General features: G+C 46.6%; 1 protein-coding gene across 1 annotated transcript in view; it reads right to left on the minus strand.

The window, feature by feature from the left end:
- Positions 1 to 1,299: 1,299 nt before the first annotated feature.
- ONECUT2 (one cut homeobox 2) overlaps positions 1,300 to 19,044 on the minus strand; it is a 43,627-nt gene continuing 25,882 nt past the window's right edge. The window contains exon 2 of the mRNA XM_049698597.1: positions 1,300 to 5,450. Coding sequence (XP_049554554.1) covers positions 5,164 to 5,450 — 287 coding nt within the window. The 3' untranslated portion in view covers positions 1,300 to 5,163. The remainder of the gene's footprint in view (positions 5,451 to 19,044) is intronic.

Below are 19,044 nucleotides of genomic sequence, written 5' to 3' on the forward strand. Positions count from 1 at the left end.
CCAGCTCGTTCTTCTTCTATGTTTAAAAATTCCTACTATACAACCTCCTGAAAAACAGAGTTCACCACAAAGGTATACTGTCATGACATTTCGGTAACAGTAATCAAAAAGACGCTTCTATAATTCTACCAGCATTTTTAGAAGTGGGATAGTGTTCCCCCTGCACCCAGTAATGATATTTAAAAAAAGTATGTTCAACTTTAATTTATTGGCATGACTAGGTGGGCACCCAGCACAGATAAAGTAAAATGGGTGATCATCTAAAAGGTATTTATGACAACACTGTAAAGCAGTTATACTCCAATAAAGATGTAAAAAAATAAATAAAAAATAAAAGGTACTTATATTTGGCTTTGAAATACATTGTTTGATTTACAAAAATGTATGTATGTGTATCAGATTTATTCCTAATTTTGATTTTATTTTAGCTAGTAATAAAAATTAGCTTGAATTTCCAAAGCCCATAATTGCCAAGAGCCTGCAGGAAAAGAGACACTGCAGAGGTGATGCCTTGATTTCTTCAAAGTGTCACGTTGGTACCTTCATGCCTCATTCCCGCCTGTACTGTTAAGTGGTACAACCTACACACTACTTTATGTATTAGAAAAGCCTTTAAATATTGTGGACGAGTTTTTATTGTTGTTGCTGTTTTCTTTTTAAAAAGAAATATATTGGCTCTTTTTTTAAATAAAAATTTCTTGGAATGAAAGAATTATATCCCCAGGACCAAAATCACATTGAAAACAAAAGTAAGCAAGCCTATTTCCCTAAAGAAATAAAGAATTTTCCACTCAATAGCCTTTGGATTTCTGTTGCTTCGAGGATGTGAACTTTGGTTCAGAACTGTCCCTTCACACTGCCCCTTTCATTGCTGGTGGCTGAGGCGTGCCTGGAATTTTTCTTGGATTGAGGAAATGGATCCTCAATCCAACAGGTTAAACGGTGAAGTCCAAAGAGTTATTTTTTTCTGAAATTATTGACTTAAAATAAGGTTTAAAAATGTTTGAGGAAACTTACTGGGTCAAATTCCATTACCTTCCAGTTTGCAGGGTTTTTTTTTTTCTTTCAGCTTTTTAACAAATTGAAATTCTGTAGGGCTTAATTTTTCAATACACAGATATATAGATACACACATGTATTTATATATGTACGTAAATAATTTTTTAGAAGCAAGCACTTCTCTCTGGTATGGCATTATCTGGTACGAGACATTTATCAAAAGTCCCTAGCGGGAAGTTCTTGCCTTTTTTTACATTATGACATCTTCCTCTGGTCACCAGGAGCGCTGAGGGTGTATGTGACTACACCTGGTTTGACCAGGGTTGAAATCTCAGGCCACAAAGGCAGCCTTTTTCAGTTTAGACATCTTCATAGGATGCCAGAGACCCAAATGCTGACATTAGCATGCCGAAGGATCACTAACCAAAGCAAGCAGGCTCGGTTCCTCAGTCCAATCTCTAGAAGAACAAGCATTTCCATTGGCCATGAGTCATTTAGAGATACCCAAGTTGAAATTCATTTTGATCCACCCATAGGAGAGTTCCCCTGCTGAAATATGCTCTTTTCTTGGTCATTTGACAAAGGAGACATGGAGAATGGGCAAGAGACAAAGTGACACAGGGCAAAGTCAAGGAACATCCCCAGGTAGGATGAATTATAGAAGCCATGGAAAGTCGCCTTCTTTAGTGGCTACATGGCTGCTGCCCCTGCAAAGGGAGACCCACACAGTGGGAGGAAGGAGGTGGCATAATAGACAATGGGGTTCCCAAGGGCAGGACTCTGGGGTTCTCCCCAAACCCTGCCTCGTGTTTTCTCTCTAGGACTGAGACACCCGCACCCCCCAACACCGCTGCCTCACCCCAGTGCCGGCCGTGGCTGCACACAGGCTTGTCTAAACTAATTGGTCATTACCACCCTGAGGAAACCTGATCAACCCATTGCAGCAGGAGTTGGACTTCCCCTGTGAGAAGTCCCTTTGGTGGATTTACTTACTGAGGGGCATCTGGAACACCCTGATGGGACAGGGCAGTTCCTGGAGAACAGACCTCTGGGCTGGCCTCATCTCTGTAACTGGTGGGAATGGACCACTGATCTTTCCCAGCAGTTAGAGAAGATGAACACTCCCTGGCCACGGCCCAGAACTGGTGGATGGACCTCACTCGCCACCCTGATAATGGTTGAGACATAGAATAGAGAAGACTCAAAATACAAACAAAACTCATTCGTCCCATGATCCACTTAGCAACAGGTTAACTGTTGAAATGCTTACACTTGACTTTCAACCTTTCCCAGGAATTTTCACGGAAATCTGAATACTCTAAATCATCCACAGCAGCAAATATACTCTGGGATGGCATGAGAAATGAGCAAAGTTCTGAACTGAATACTTAAGAAATGAAGCACTTGACAAAAACAAGATGTGAATTTGAACAGCAATAACTTTGGGTTATCACCAGTGTCAAGTTGAATCTATATATGTATTCATATATTATATATATCTCTTTCTTTAGAAATGCAACCTTTACAGCTGATTTTTAAAAAGCTAATAGAAAAGTAGAAACTGACAATTATTTTTACACACTTTCCCCCACCCCCAATGAAGCCCTGTTAGGATGTAGCAATCACGTGAAGATGAGGCTTGTCAATTCCTCTATAAATTCTTTGGTTCTGTGGCTTGGGAGAGGATGTGTCACCGAGACCCCTACCCTTGACCCTCACTCCCCTTCCCTCCCCTGATGATGAGACTCTGAACACAGAAGGAACCAAGACTAAGGATTAAGCGTAACATTCAAGTGACAATATTATTCCCCACGCTCCGCCGAGCAGAGAGGAGAACTGTTCAGTATCCCAACATCTTAAACTTGGACTCCATGGAACCCTTTGAGAGATTCCATGTCGGGTAGAAAAAGCCATAAAACAAAATGATAGGGAAACAATAAAATCAAACAAATGACCCTTTCCTTTCGTGGCTCAGAAACAAAATTGATTACCTTTACACAGATCAATGGCGCTATTAGTATTTAAGCCAGGCAAGAGGAGATAATGAACTGAAACAAAGGTGTGAGAAATCCTCATCTTTGGTATTGTAGCTGTTGAGGTTTCTGTTGCTCTGTTCCGTGTTCTTTTGAAAAACTGCATAGGCACAAATTAAAGACAATCTTCAACTTTTAGATTACCGCATGAGTTGTCAAATGAAGCAGCAGCCACGGAGGCTTTTCCTTCTTTCTCTTCCTGTCTCAACCCTTTCTTTAAAATCTGCTTCCAAAAAATGTCCCAAGAGGTCTGTTTGAACACAGTGTGTCTCGCTGTTTTTCTGTTTCTGGTTTTTGTTTTTTTTTTTTCTTTTCTGTCGAGCTTCCTTCTCGTTGGTGGTGATGTTCGGTGATTTACGTTTTTATTTATTTATTCATTTTAATGGGACAGTTTTGTTTGTTGCAGAAGTAGGTGCAGAAAAAGTTTCTTTGGTTTCGATTAAGTAATTCATAAAAAAAGTCAGTCTCAAGTGTCTGTAAAGAATCATTGCAGTGTTTGGCTTGCTTTGAACACCCCCCTTGGTGCCCACCTGGGGCCATTCACTGGTAAATATGCACATGGTGACCTTTGCAATCTCCCAGGGTTCTGTGGGCGCTCTTCCATTTGCCATGGGAAGGTGACAGCCAGGAACCAGAAAGCCACTCGCTGGGTGGCTTGGCTAACATCCTTGGTGTAGCCGGTCCACTCAGCCCGACGATGAACCAAATGCAAGAGCTGAATGCCATTCGGAGTTGCAGAGGTTTTCTGACTTCTAAGAAGTAATCACAGTATTTTTCAGGCTAGAAAATGGCAAGTAATAAATGTCTTTGGTTTGCAGTATTCTGCTTCTTTGGTGTGCTGTGTTTTCTCCAGATTTATTCAGCTGTTTTGCTAGATGATTCAACAATGGAAGAGATTCAGGACTAGATGACGGTTATGAGTAACACGTATGGTGGTTTGAATTATTTATTTTTTCCTTGCTATGAAACACTGAAAACGTCCCTACCGATGGGATGGACAAGGGAACAACCCAAATCTGAAGGAGCGAGAATGTATCATGTGGTCATAATGCACAATAGGAGGAACCAGGTGACAGATAACCAAGAAGGATACATTTATGATCTAAAAAAATCTAGATCTTTTAAAATGCTGCATTTGCTCCGTGTACTGTAACAGTTAAATTGGCCTCCTGAGTGTGCGTCTGCATTATGTACAAACAGAATTTGTAGCAAACTGCAAAATGTGCTTGAAGCCATATTCCCAATGATTCCCTCATGACTTCCTAACTGGTGTCTTGAAAATCGAGATGTGGTGAATCCAGAACCTTCCTGACTTCTCTGTTTATCTTCGTTGTGCTTGATACTTTGAGCTCAAGTGAACTGATCTGGTTTTTTTTTGATGGATCCAAGACCACGTGAGATTTCCAGGAGGTAAGGAAAAGAAAATTGTAAACTGGATCAACTTAAAGCTTTCTAAACCATTCAATGAAAAAGATGCCTGAGTTGGAAAAACAGGTCCTCGGATTCTTTTTTTTAACTTCCATATTTAAAACTTGTGCTCAGTAATTGTCATTCTGATGTTTTTTTTTATGTTATGGCTGTGAACGTTGGTGAACTATGGTATGATGAGGCTAAGCACTTGGAAAGCAAATGAGGTCATTCTTGTTGCTAGATTCTTCTCTTATTGTAGCATCTTGGGAACCCAAACTCAGAGTCCTTACACAGGCCAAAGTCCCACTATTACTCATGGGAACTTCGACTGAAAGAGGTTGACAGGACTCAGAGTGGGACCGTTGACATTCTAAGCAATCCTGAGCTTGACTGACACCACACTGAAACTGACTTGCTGCAGAAAGGCCCCATTTGGGTTTCTGAGGTGCTCAGCACACTCGCTCAGAGGACAATGTCCGGTTCAAAGAGATTAGTTTTCAGCTTGCACTTGGACTCCATAGCCACTAAAAACCAACGAACAAAAAGAACACCTGGCCTATGATTACAGCTAGAATAGAATTTTCTTTTCAAGAGAATTGTGCTTTCAAATCACCAGTGAAGGGCCCCAGCTAAGAATCCAGCGTCTTTTTCCTTTGCATTTTCTTCTGGTATCTTTTGTCCTCATTTGGAGGTGACTTGTGCCCAACTGAGAGTCCTTCCATCATGCTTTGGTACAGGTGCCGGAGGCGGACGAGGGGCCCCCTGTGCTCAGATCGTCCTGCCACTTCTCCAGGCTGCGGCGCCGGGCATTCATGAAGAAGTTGCTGACGGTCGTAAGCTCCAGGCCCAGCTGCTGGGAAATGGTGATCTGCATCTCCTTGGATGGGCGTTTGTTCTCCTTGAAGATGGCGAAGAGCGTTCGGCGTTGGAGGTCGGTGAACACCAGGCGGGATTTCTTCTGGGAATTGTTCCTGTCTTTGTTTGGTTCTTGCTCTTTGCGTTTGCACGCTTGAAGGGGAAGAGAAGAAGGAGAGAGTCAGTGCGAGCGTGAGAACGTGATCCATTGAGAACATTGACAAAGTCAATGGGGATGGAACGTCAAAGGGGATGTAAACCGTTAAACTTTATTGTGCAAATTGCCCAGCTGTCAATAACCAGCCTTCCCAGTTCATCTATGGGTGATGGAAAGCATCGGTTAGTGGGGGAAGGGAGAAAGGAGAAAAGAGCAGGGCTGTTTACACAGTCTGGTTTTGAACCAAATGCTTTCTCTTTCACTCCCTACCCACCACTGCCACCCCCTTAAAACTCTTTACCTGTGAAATCAGGTGCTCTGAAGGGATCAGTGACTTCCCCAGGGGGAAGCCTGGTTACTAAGTTCCTCTCTCACGGTCACCCTCTGGAATTGTTTACAGATGAGCCACAGTGACTTTCCGGAGTCAACACTTAAAAGTGCGTAATTTCTCAGAATCAAAGCTTCCACCCTCGTGACTCAAAGAATTGTTAACAGAATGAAATTAGAAGTGACAGAGTGATGGTATCATCCCGACCCCAAATCCCCTTCTTCTAGACTTTTGAAAAATAAAACAAATAAAATCAAACAGGGAGGGAAAGACTGTGAAAAAATTGGTTTAACCAGTTTTAATTTGGCTGGTTGGAAGTAAAGCCAGTACAAGAAGACCAGGGCTGAGGTTGGCAAAAGAACCCAAATTTACAGTGGATTATTTTAGGGCCCTAGATGTGTCAATTAGTAGATGCAGTCTCTGATTCAGTAGATGGGCATCCACATCTGGGGTGCCACGTGCAGCCAGGACATTAATTTATGTGTCACTACCTCTGCCTTACCCTACAAGTTTCTAGAAGGCAGGGATCAGGTCTGTGTGATATTTCCGACTGGCTCTTTCTGGAGCCACGGACATAAATGAATGCTTGGGATGCTGATGACAAGTGGTGTCTTGACTCTTTCAGGAATTTGCACACTTCACAGACAGATTGGGTCTCAGAAAAGTAACTTTTTTTTTTTTTTTTTTTTTTTTGCGGTACGCGGGCCTCTCACTGTTGTGGCCTCTCCCATTGCGGAGCACAGGCTCCGGACGCGCAGGCTCAGCGGCCATGGCTCACGGGCCCAGCTGCTCTGCGGCATGTGGGATCCTCCCGGGCCAGGGCACGACCCCACGTCTCTTGCATCGGCAGGCGGACTCTCAAACACTGCGCCACCAGGGAAGCCCAGAAAAGTAACTTTTAAGGGCTAAATAATATTGTGCATACAAATCACAAATTTAAACATGGGAACATGTGTTAAAATCACTGGACAGAAACCACAGCTCATCCAGGTGTTTTGTGCCGCCTCAACAGAGCTAATCCAGGAAAGGCGAGGAGGGAGCAGAGGGCCGGCTTTGAGCATCCTTCCCTGGATCAAATCCTACTGGACATTCTGGCTCCAGGTTGAGAATTTCTTTGTACTCAACTGACATTCCCCTAAGGCTAGCAGTCGTCTGGAGTGCGGTCTGGAAGCCTTTTCATACTTCTCAAAGCCCCGATTTGTGAGTTTCGCTTCTGAGCTTTTGGGTCAGGCCATTTTCTACTCTTTGCATTCTGCTGGGAGCATTTGGTATAGTGGGGCCGCTGGCTGCAGTTTGAGTATCAGGGGAACATCCTTCAAACGGATGGGTCTTCGGATTTAACCTAAGGATCAACACTCATAGCAAAGATATTCTGGAAGCTGAACTTCCCCCTACCCAACTGGCCATCCTCCCTGGTGGATGCTATCCGCCATGAAGGATCACTCCTGAAATAAGTGAAGAGCCATGATAAAAAGGGCAGGAACAGGAGAACCCTCAAAAAGGAACACTGTTGGGCTACGTCAGCTTTGCGGAACCCTCTCTTCCTGACTTTTCCTTCTCTCGTTTCTAAAAGTAAACATATGACCTTTGTAAATTAAACACAACACACACATACACACCTATAAAAACAGTATGTTTCCATCCCAAACCCCATTCTCTTGGGAGGTTTGGACGTTTTCAGATAAGGGGCATTTCCCCCGAAATGGGAACTCAGAGAGAAAGGGCTGAAACGGCTTACAGTCACCCTTCTCCCACAGGAATTTCCCGGTAATGATTTCTTCTTTGATTATCCCTGGGAGGATCTTACACTTCTGTTGGATGTTTGGATAGTTACCATAACCTCATCTGTAGACTTCCTCTCTCTAGTGCAATCCTCTACAACAGTGCTTCTAAAGTTCAAGGTGCACAGGGATCATTGGGAAGCTTGCTCAAATGCAGATTCTGAGGCAGTCAACCCAGGCGGGGCCCGAGAACCTGCATTTCTAACGAGCTCCCAGGTCATGCTGCTGCTGCTAGCCCATATGCCTCGGTTTGACTAGCGAGCATTTACCTGATTTCTAAAATCTCAGAGGAGCACCCTGATGGAATGGAATGTTCTGGAACCAGATGCCTGGATTCTCTCACCTGCGCTCCTTCACCTACAAGACTTGGGACCTCGGTAAATGACTTAACCTTTCAGTGTCCGTCTTCCTTACCTGCATAATGGAAGTAAGGTGCTCACCTCTGTAGAGGCTTACGTGAGGCAAAGTGTGTGAATGCTCCCTCCCCACCTTCCCTCTGGCTGCATAACCCCAGTAATCCTGAGGAAGATAAACAGCAGAATTATTCTCATTTTAAAATGAAATAAATGGAGACCTGAGGGTGTAAGCGATTGACCTGAGGTCACATTCCAAGTTGGCTGCAGACCCAGGGCAAGAATCCAGCCCTTGGGTCTGTCCATCTTTCTCTCCTATAGAAATGGCATCCCACGCCATTGGCACCTTAGAGGGACTCTATCTGCACGGCAGCCTCGGAGGTTCTACCCCCCCGAGATTCTGAATTTTACCTGGAGGGGCAGCGTTCTGGAATCTGGGGAGATATTGAATATAGTTCCCTGTGCTGTACAGTAGGTCCTTGTTCTTTATTTTATATACAGTAGTGTGCATATGTTAATCCCAAACTCCTAATTTCTTTCTCCCTCCCCATCCCCTGCTATCCCCTTTGGTAACCATAAGTTTGTTTTCTACGTCTGTGAGTCCATTTTTTGTTTGTAAATAAGTTTATCTGTATCACTTTTTAGATTCCACATACAAGTGATATCATATATTTGTCTTTCTCTGTCTGACTTACTTCACTTAATATAATAATCTCTAGGTCCATCCATGTTGCTGCAGATGGCATTATTTCATTCTTTTTATGGCTGAGTAGTATTCCATTGTGTGTGTGTGTGTGTGTGTGTGTGTGTGTGTGTGTGTGTGTACCACATCTTTATCCATTAATCTGTCAATGGATATTTATGTTGCTTCCACGTCTTGGCTATGGTAAATAGTGCTGCTATGAACATTGGGGTGCATATATCTTTTCAAAGTAAGAGTTTTCTCTGGATATATGCCCAGGAGTGGGGTTTCAGGGTCATATGGTAGCTCTATTTTTAGTTTAGTTTTTTTTTTTAAGTTTTTGGCATGGGGGATCCTAGGTCCCCGACCAGGGATCAAACCCATACCCCCGGAATTGGAAGTGTGGAGTCTTAACCACTGGACTGCCAGGAAGTCCTATTTTTAGTTTTCTCAGGAACCTCCATACTGTTCTCCACAGTGGCTGTACCAATTTACATTCCCGGCAACAGTGTAAGAGGGTTCCCTTTTCTCCACACCCTCTCCAGCATTTATTATTTGTAGACTTTTGAATGATGGTCCTTCTGACTGGTGTGGTGGTGTATTTGCACTTTTAATAGGGAGTTTAGACAGTATTGATTCAGGTCCATGTTGGCCTGTCAGGTTATATTTGAAGATATATCTACATATGATTTAAGAAACAAATGTTAAAAGTTTAACGTTCAGCAACCTGCAGAGAGAGAACAGATCATCAGATCCTGTGTATGCCTTCCCAACAGCTCTCCAAAGACAACAGACTCTACACCAACAAACGCAAAGCTGCAGCCTGTGGTCTGCCAACGTACGGCAAGTCCAAAAGCCCAAAATAATGAGGCTGCAGGTACATAACCTGCCCCAAGTCCTCACAGCTGACAGTTGCCACCTCACGATTCTTACAAAAGCAGTTGGTCAGGAGCTGAAGGAAAATACAAACAAGAGGGCACACGCCTGCTTTGAAAGTCTAAGAAAAAGTAGACAGATTGAATGATGTCTGGAAGCTGGCAGGAAGGTGGGAACCTCAGAATTTCTAAGACAAGGTGTGGAGCTAGCTTTGCCCAGAGGCACAGTCAGAGTGTAAATGGTTTTGGTGTTAGAACATTACACGCTACAAATGCCCATTTCAAAACAGCTAGGGAAATGTCAAGTAGCTCCCTACGGCCCAGGAATGTGTGTTACAAACCCAACAGACGGTGTTCATCAGTGGTGTGGATGGAGTGAGTTCCTGCCACTCACGATAAACTCTGCTCCAGGAGGTTGAGAGGTTAGCCCAGACTCCCGCAGGCACTGGGATCTGCTTCTCTTCCCTCTTCTAGGAAGGAAGCAGGGAGGGCGCACCATGGGGTGATGTGTGTGTTGCCTGACGGGAAGAGAGAGAAATCCCTCATTCTCCATCTTCCTTCCTCTTCTGGGGAAGTGGTCCCTGTGTGGGTCATGGAGGTTTGAGGGCTCATTTCTATTTCAAAGACAGGGAGAAATCATTTGTTTTTGCCCACAATGAGGCTACCTACTGGGGCTACAGTGCCTTTTCCCTCCTTTTGGGGGCAGGAACGATGTCAGCTCAGATGGGGAAGGCTGCCTGTCCCCCGTGGACCAGGACCTGGGACTCGCAGGTATATACAGATAGAGGTATCTGTGATTAGTAACAGAGGTGACAGCTACGGCCTAAGTAGGGTCCTGGGTAGACAAATTTTTCAAACCACTGGGTTCCCAGGGTGAAATAATAAGAAGGGAAGCCCTGGTTCAAGGCACAAGCCCTCCCCGAGACCGTGAGATGCCAATTCACCTCTTCCCAGGTGGCCACCCTCAGAGGGTCAGAGACGAAAGTGCATCTCCAAGCATGCGCCACTTCCCTGGAGCTGATCTTCCTAAACCAGGAGAGAAAGAAGAACTTCTCTCTACCACTGGCCCTTTCTCTTTGCCCTGCACACGGTCAGGCTGCTCCTGGGCATTCTCAGGAGCCCAGGGGAACTGGCCACAGCGCTGTCCAGTGCCCGCACAGGGGCAGCACGAAGGCGCGCCCCGTCAGGCACGTGGCAAGGCTGTAAAGCCAGAAGTCATTCCCATCAGGAGGCGGCTCACAGGCAGGTGAGGCAGGGTGAGGGGCGGTACCAGAGACTCAAGAAATAATATTAAGGAGGCCACGGAAAGCAGTGCGTCACCCCGGGGAGGGCCCTGGCGCCGACCCCAGAGGGCAGTGACTGTGTCGTTTCTCTGATGGAAAAGCCTCATTTTCACCCACCCCTCATTTTCCTTCTTGGGACAAAGGTCTTTGGTATTTGCCTGCTAGGGGTGGAGAGCTGTGGGAAGCTAGGGCCCGAGCCTCGGGGAGGGAAGGGAGGCAGGCTGAGAGGGAGAAGCAAAGCTGGGGAGGGCCGCCACCTCTGCGCCGCCCGCCTGGTTTTCGCCGTGGTCTCCTCTGGGAGGGCCCGTGCCTAGACGCGGGCGGGCGGAGCGACCTCGGCTGTAAGTGTCTGCAGGGTAAGGGGGGTGGTAAGGAGCTAGTTCTACGAGGCAGATCCAGGATCTACGAGGCAGATCCAGGTCATCGGAACCGCGCTTCGCTTTAACGCCTGGTCCCACAGCCGCAGGGGCTTCAGCTCTTCAAGGCCCCTGCGCGTCTCCCTCCGCCCATAACTCCATCCTCATGCCTGAGTCACAGAACGTCGGCGCTCCTGTCGGGTCTGGGGCTGTCGGTTTCACGTGGGGAGCTAGAGGTCAGCGAGGTGAGCCTGAGAGGCAGGCAAGGTCTGGACCCCCATGAGCACTTTCTCTCTTTATTTTTATTTTATTTTTAAATTTTTGGCCGTACCCCGTGGCATGCGGGATCTTAGTTCCCTGACCAGGGATCGAACCCATGCCCCCTGCATTGGCGCGTCTTAACCACTGGACCGCCGGGGAAGTCCCAGAACTTTCCACAGGCTCTTTGACGGGAACGTGGGGCAGAGGTGTGGATTCCCATTCTGCACGTGGTGAAGGTTCAGTGACTTGTTTAGGGTGACACAACTAGCGTCAGGGCTGAGACGTTGGCCTGGAAACCCCTTCCCAGCCCCCCCTCAGTCCTGAGGGGCCGGGGAAGTAAGAGGCACCCAACACCGGCCCGAATCCTCGGTCCTCCCTGCTCTGGAGCTGAAACTACACACGCTACTGGGATTTTGCCCCAAGAATTCAGGTCCCTGTTGAACAACTTCTGCTGTATTGGGCTGAAACGCTCCCATTTGTTTTTGGAGAATCCGGCCCCATCTCATGATTTGCTACAGAGTTAGGAGTACCGGAAGGGTCCCTCGGGCTCCTTCAACAAGCTGACAGGAAAGGAAAATGTCTCATGGAAATGAATTACAGACTTGAAACAAAAGCCTTTGTAGTTTTATTTTTCTTGAGGCAACTGATGGGGGGAGAAGACTAAAATGGACGAGGGCAGGGCGGTTTCCATCCAACCTAAGTTCAAATTCGGCTCAGCCATTCACTAGCCGTGTGACCTGGTATGATCACCGGGCCTCCCTCTCCCTTGGGGTGACTGGGCCAGAAATGACGGACGGGTCCATTCCATCCTTCAGATGGATTTGCCCTCCACGGTCCTCTCCCTCTGCCTGGTACTGTACAAATGCTGTCTTCGTCAGTGACATCTCCTGGAGGGGTCAGAAGAATGAAGGACATCGTTGGCTGTTAATCTGCGAGCTGTTAGACACAATCCACTCTGCCTCTCAAGTCCCATGTTGGGCAGGGGCCTCTTTGGGGGACACTTGCCCCACCTGCCTTAGTGAGAAATGGAATCGGGGCTTTTCTTTCCTTCTGGACTTGAAGCTTCTGTGTCTTTAACCTCCAGGACCGCCTCGCAGGGGTCATGAATGACCTGCTGGTGAAGGTGGTCTGAGTAGGTGCCGAGCGTGAGTCAGCAGCGGGGCAGTCGTGGTACAATGTGGTGTCGAGGTCTGGAACCGTCGGCCCCCTTTGGCTTGTCCTCTCATCTCTGATCTTGCCGATTTGTTTGCTCTCCGCTGGTTGTCTCCTTCTCATGAGCTTTCTGGCCTGTCCCAGTCCTCCAGGAATCCAGCAGCCCTTCCCTCTTCTGCCCCCGTGCTCCCCTTCCTGCCCCCCAGCTCCATGCTTCTCCTCCCTCACAGCCCAGCATCACCTCCCGTGTTGACCAGTTAGGCCTGGTGTCCTGTGGAAATGGACCTTTCCTTCCAACCCTCCTCCCTGGAAACCACAAACACACAGGCCGAAGAGAGGTCCTTGCAGAGGCCCTGGGGAGGTGAGGGGCCGAGCCCCCGCAGAGGAGGGGAACTCTGGCTCCACGAACATGATACCATGTCCAGAGATGCTCGAGGATGGGCAACGGAAAGCCACCCTCCAAGAGGTACCTGGAAGAAGCGCCAAAGTCTCAGGTGTAGGCCTAGAAGAATCTTTCTCAGTGTGGTTTCTGTCCCCAGGCTGGCTGCCCCGCCCCCAGGCTGGCTGCCCCGCCCCCAGGCTCCCCTCCTGTGCTGGCTGATGCTGAAAGCCTCCTGCTTCAGCCTAATCCAGTCAGTGGAAGGCTTAGCCCCTGCCAGACTGACTGCACCCCTTCCCCTTTGGAAGAGGGCCGTTTAAATCCCCCTCCGCAGTCATTCTGTGCAACGTCCTCGGTACAAATGAGACACGGCTCTGAGCGCAGGCTTGGAGACGGGGGAGCTGAGGCTTCCAGGAAGCAGGTGCCCCTAAGGAAGCAAGGCAGCCCCACAGTGGGAAGTGAGGCTGACTAATTGCAAAACTGGCCCCAATCCTTCTCGTCCCACCATCCCCATCTCCTGCAATGTCACTCTGCAGCTCCCCTCCAGCACGGGATGGAGTTCGTCTGTCTTTCCCGGATCTGGGCTGGTCTGGTGATTTGCTTTGGCCAACTGAATGTGGCAGAAGGAACAGCCCAGGCCTCGAGAAGCCGAGGGCTTTGTTCACGCTCTTGGAGCTCTGGCCGCCGCATGACAAGCCCAGGCCAGCCTGGGTCAGCCCACCCCAGCTGCCCCAGCAGCTGACTGCAGTGAGCCCAGCCGAGACCCCTCAAGCGTGGCCTGGACCAGCAGAACTGCCCAGCTGACCCGTAGACTCCCGGGCAAAAATAAACGTTCATGGCTTTATGCCACCGGTTTTGTGGTTCTGTGTTATGTGGCATTCCTGTGGTGATATACAGCTGACAAAGAAGCAAAGAACAGCTGTTGCCTTCCTGCCCAGGCAGGGAGTCACATGTAGGGGAAGAAGTCTCAGCTTGAAGTCATGACCTGGTTTCAAATTCCACGTTGGCCACTTATCAGCTGCATGACCTTGAGCCTCAGTTTCCTCATCTGTAAAGTGGGGATACTAATTGCAAACCCCTCTGGACATCAAGGGGCTAGCTGTCATGTTGGTGTACACAGTAGGTGCTTAGTAAATGTAAATATCCTTCCTTCCATCATAGAGAAAGAAGAAAGAGGAAGGGGGGGTGAGAAAGTGAGGTTAAGAATTCATAGTCTGAAATGATTTGCCAAGACTTACTCAACGGTAGATGAAGTGTCCAGAGGGCTTATAGCAAACAAAAGGTTAAAGATTTTTGTTTTCTTTGTGAAGCAGTCTCAGAGCCAATTCCCAGCCTCGTAGAAAAGGTAAGACTGTGATGTGTTTTCACATACGTGTCAGAGATCCTAATAGGTTTTGGACCCCTGGTGTTTCCTAACATCACTAATTTATGTCCAAATACATTCTACATATGATGGGTATTGTTAGCCCCTAATAAATAATGCAGACGTGCTCTACTCTCCTTGCATTCAGTGAATACTTTCCCTGAATTGTTCAATGTGATCTTGCCAGGGCACCGGGTGGGGTGGGGAAGGAAGTCATCGGGGTGTGCATTTTTCAGCGTGGTCACTTAACCTCCGAGTATCTGGGTTTGAAAACGATGCCGAAGGAGAATCGTTTCCAGCTTTCAGCTGGAAAGCCTGAAGCTGCCGTCTTCCAAGGGCTGTGCAGAGCGGAGAGTGACCTCCAGCAACAAGGGCACACCCACAGGGGCTGGAGTCGGGTTGGAAAGATCAACTGAGGCAACCAACTGGGTTATGCTGGAAAAATCAATTACAAAAGTAAGGTCGTATTTGTACCTCCAGCCTTGTTCGGAGAATTCTGTGGGGTTTTGAGGTAAGAAGAGGGAAATCAACTCCTTTTACTTCCCTTTGTTACTGTCAGGATGGGAAGGAGTGATGGCGTCCAGGAAGGCTCCCTTCCTCTGGAACTAATTTGCATATTCAAGAGCTTTTAAAATAATAACAGCATCCCTTGCATTCAAATAGGGAAGCAAGAATAGAAGAGTTACATACTCTGATAGTACATATTTAATGTTCAGGAAGCCATCAGTGCTGAACAATGCCATCAATGCAGGCTCCTCGGGCCAGCAAAGGGAGAGGTGCTGGCACACTGCTACAGGGACCTGGAGAGGAGGGGTGTGACACACAGGACTTGGGGCTCAGGCTCTGAGCAATGGCCACTAAGGCCAGAAGGTGGCGCACCAATCACTCACCGGGGAGGCGGGAGGGCTTGATGAAGGGGGAGGGGCTGCAAAGGACAAGGTCTTTTCATCATCATTTGATTATCTCGTGCTCTTTAAAACTTGGAAACTATAGGTAGTTTGCAGTTAGATGCTTTACAGTTTTCCCTGCTTCTCTTTGATTCCTGACCTTATTACTGAGCGCCACCTTGGTCCAGATGGTCACAGAGCTGGTAGGGTGAACTTGGCCCCTGAGAGCTAAACTCCAACTTCCCTCTTGTTTCTCCAAACATCCCTGGCCTGAGTCAAACGGGAAACTTAATGGCTTTGTCTCCAGGTTGGAGCTGGCTTTTCTCACAGACCAGATGCCCATCCACTCAGGCAGCAGAGCCAGTGACATCCAGACCAGCGTCCATTTGGGTGGCCAAGAGCAGAGACAGGGAAGTTGCCTGCGCAAATGGATTTGGAGTCATTCCCGGTCCCTGGGGTTTTAGCCCTCCTTTCACTCCCTTCTAACTGGACTTCCGTGGCGAGAAAAACCTCTAAACCATTTAGCAAATTATCCTGGACAGACAAGGCAACAGGATCCGGGCTGAACAACCCGTGTGCCAGTGAGGTAGCTGCTGCCCGGCCTATTAGAGCAAATATCACGGGCGGGAGATGCCAGAGCAGGAGGGAAAGAGGAGAGAGGAGGGAGAAAAAACAAGAGAGCAGGGGACCACGCATGCGTGAGCACACACCCCTCATTCTGAAGGCTCTGGAAGGGGTCGCATCCAAAGTGCAGAAAAGTCAGGAACCCCAGGAAGCCTGGCATTGCCCGGAACGCTTGAGCCCCACCTTAAGCTTCACTTCTGACCTGGGGCACGTCTCTGCCCATCTGGGTATCCCTGTGGTGTCCTCTTCCTCCCATTTGGAAATCACGGGTGGTAAGTGCTAACTCTCTCCGCTCCCTCAAAACCCTGCCGCCCATGACTTCACTTGGGTTGGGTTATAAACACGTTGGTTGTGACAAACCAGCACCTCCCAGGTCTATTTATTGTCGCATGAGAGGCAGCCATCCGGTCACCATTCGCAGTTGCCTTGCCTCAAAGACATCCTCTGAAGAAAACAAGTTTAATTTCCTATCCCTATTTTCCCTTCATTACAAAGTCACTGAAGGGGACTCAGCAAATGGGGTCCTTTGATGCCTGAAACTTGCTTATATAGAGGCCCAGTGTGGCCCCAGAGGGCGGATCTCCAGAAGAGGGTCGCCAGTCCTCTGCACCCGACTTGCCCACTCCTCCTACTGTCCCTCACAGCAGGCTCTGCCTGTAGCTGGGGCTCGCTCACCCAGCGTGGATGTGCATTCTCCTCCTCGGCTTCCCTTTCAGCAGAAACTCTGGGAGTAAAAGGGGAGCCCCAAGGAACAGGTTTCTAACAGCAGATGTTCCAGGACAGCTGGTAAAACCACCGAGTCCTAGAAGGGCAGGACGTTAGAGACCATTTGGTCCTATCCTTTAGTTTAGATATAAGGAGTCTGGGGCTCTTAGGGGCGTCATGATTTGCCCAACGCTGACCACAGGGAGTCAGTGACTGAGCCCTGAGGACCCAGATTCCCTTATTACTAGTTCAGTGGTGTTTTTATTTCCCCCTTGGCTATTAGAATAAATCTTTAGGGAGCACTCAGCCTTTGAAATCACGATTCCTGGTCATCTATTCTGCCTACGAAGAAGGCTGGCAAAGACAGACCTTTAGATCTGCTGCGTATCTCTACTCGGCAAGCTATCCAGGAGGTTGTGAGTTGCTGAAACAAATATTTAATTCTGGATAGAACATCTCACTAAAAGTGGTTAGGAGAACCCAGTACAGCCTCTCCTAACTTCCCACTAAAATGATCTCGAAGACCTGGAATAAAAGGTAAAACTCACCAAACTGAACACTAGGACTGCCGTCAACCTGCACGGGGGCATTTCTGAGGAATTCTCACCTAAACACAAGGCCAATGGAATTGGATTGAAAAAATAACACCTGAGTCCTCCAGCTGTTCAGAAATTCAAATTAAGCAGCCATCACTCACCTTGATAGGTGATGCCTTTTGAAATAGCCAGAGTGCTGTCCACTCCCTTCTACCTACTAATTGAGAACCGCAACTCTCAATAAACAATTGGGCAAAAAAATGGACGGTGGGGTGGGTAGAAGAGGGACTCCAGTGGTAGATCGAACCCTGGGAGGTATAGTTTCCACAGAGTGCTCCAGGTGAGCGTAAGGACAAGAGGAAGATTTGGCACTTGGTATCTTGGGGACTGATGCACATACATACACCATTTGACCAGCTTGTCAGCAGCTGAGGAATGGACGCAGGAGATCCATGTCAGTCCAGCAGGGCCAAATTACAAGAAAACTGGTTAGACTGTAGGAGCTGGGTTAGGTATATCAATTGACAATTTAGTGTAGGTCTACAAGGGTGAGTGCACCAACATCCAGAAAGGAGGCTGTGAGGACAACACACACCCTTCCTATTAATTATATCAGGCCTGACTGGGTTTTTCTCATTTGAGTATGAATACATAGGACAAAAGGAAAGAGGTGGAAAATACTGGAAAACAGGAAAACAGACCACCATCTGAAATCAGAGAAAATTCATCTGAAAATATCTTATAGACACTTAAAGAACATTTTAGAGAGTCATTTGGTATCTCAAGCTAATGCAAAAAGAGATGGCTTCTATGAAACAGGAACAGAAAATGATTAAGAAGAAAACAAGAGAGAACTCTATAAATAATAGTAGGTAATAAAGAAAACACAAGATAAGAGATGGGAAAGACAAAAAAAATTCTTGCAGGAAAATGAGAAATACATAGCATTGGAGGAAATTAAGAGCAAAATTGATACCATAGTTGTAATGTTAGAATTTATGCAGTTCAGGTGGTCTTTCCTGCAGGGAAGCACTCTTAGTTATATAATGACTCAAAAAGTATATCGGTGTACTCTTTATGAAAAGAAAACTGAAGACATACTCCAGCTTCCTTGGAACATAGCAAAATTAAAAGCTCAAGAATGTGATACTGTCCTAAAAAAGGACTGGCCAACAGCTCTGTGTGGCTATGAATACTCCTGAACATATCCCAAACATCCAAAGGGGTATCATTACATTAACAATCAGCACGTTTTTGGAAAGGCTACACCAATGAATCTTCAGGAAGGCAGAAGGTTTGGTGCCTCCTTTTGCAACAGGATTTCAATGGTATTTAAAAAGAAATAATTCCATTATTAATGATTTTCATCATTATGTAAACAGCATAGTTTGAAAAAAGGAAATTCTACTGTAAAATTATCTCCCCCTTGCAGAATCTAATACCGGATTCATAAGTGCAGTTAAAGATGATTAAATATATGTCAAATTATGAAAAACAAAACAACTAAAAAAAAAAAACCTAGAAGGAACATTTCAATGTGTTAAGTTTCAGGTGAGGCCTGAAAGCACCAGTATCATTCAGTATTATGCTGTAAAAGTAGCCAATGCAATAAAATAAGAAAAAACAATAAGAAGTGGGAATTTTAAAAGGAATGAAACTAATTGATAAAATGACAAAATTTGACATAAACTGAGTGCTCATGATTTGATGGGCATTTTTGAAGTTGTACTAACTCATTCAATTTTTAAAATCAACCTATGAGGTGGTTTACAATTAATTACCCTGAGTCACAGAGGATTAAGCAAATTACTTAAGATTACATAGAAAGTAACAGAGTTGGGTTTCAAACTCAGGTAGTCAGATTCTAAACTCCTTGTACCTAACAGCTACCCTATCTTGCCTCTCTAGGCAGAAACAGAACACTCATAAAAATAAGTTAAGATGATTTTTTAACCTAGAAAACCCAAAAGCTTCAAACTCAAATTATTAGAACTAATAAGAAAGCTCAATAAGGTGGTCAGTTTT

This window comes from Orcinus orca, chromosome 15, assembly GCF_937001465.1.
Source record: "Orcinus orca chromosome 15, mOrcOrc1.1, whole genome shotgun sequence".
Lineage (NCBI taxonomy): Eukaryota > Metazoa > Chordata > Mammalia > Artiodactyla > Delphinidae > Orcinus > Orcinus orca.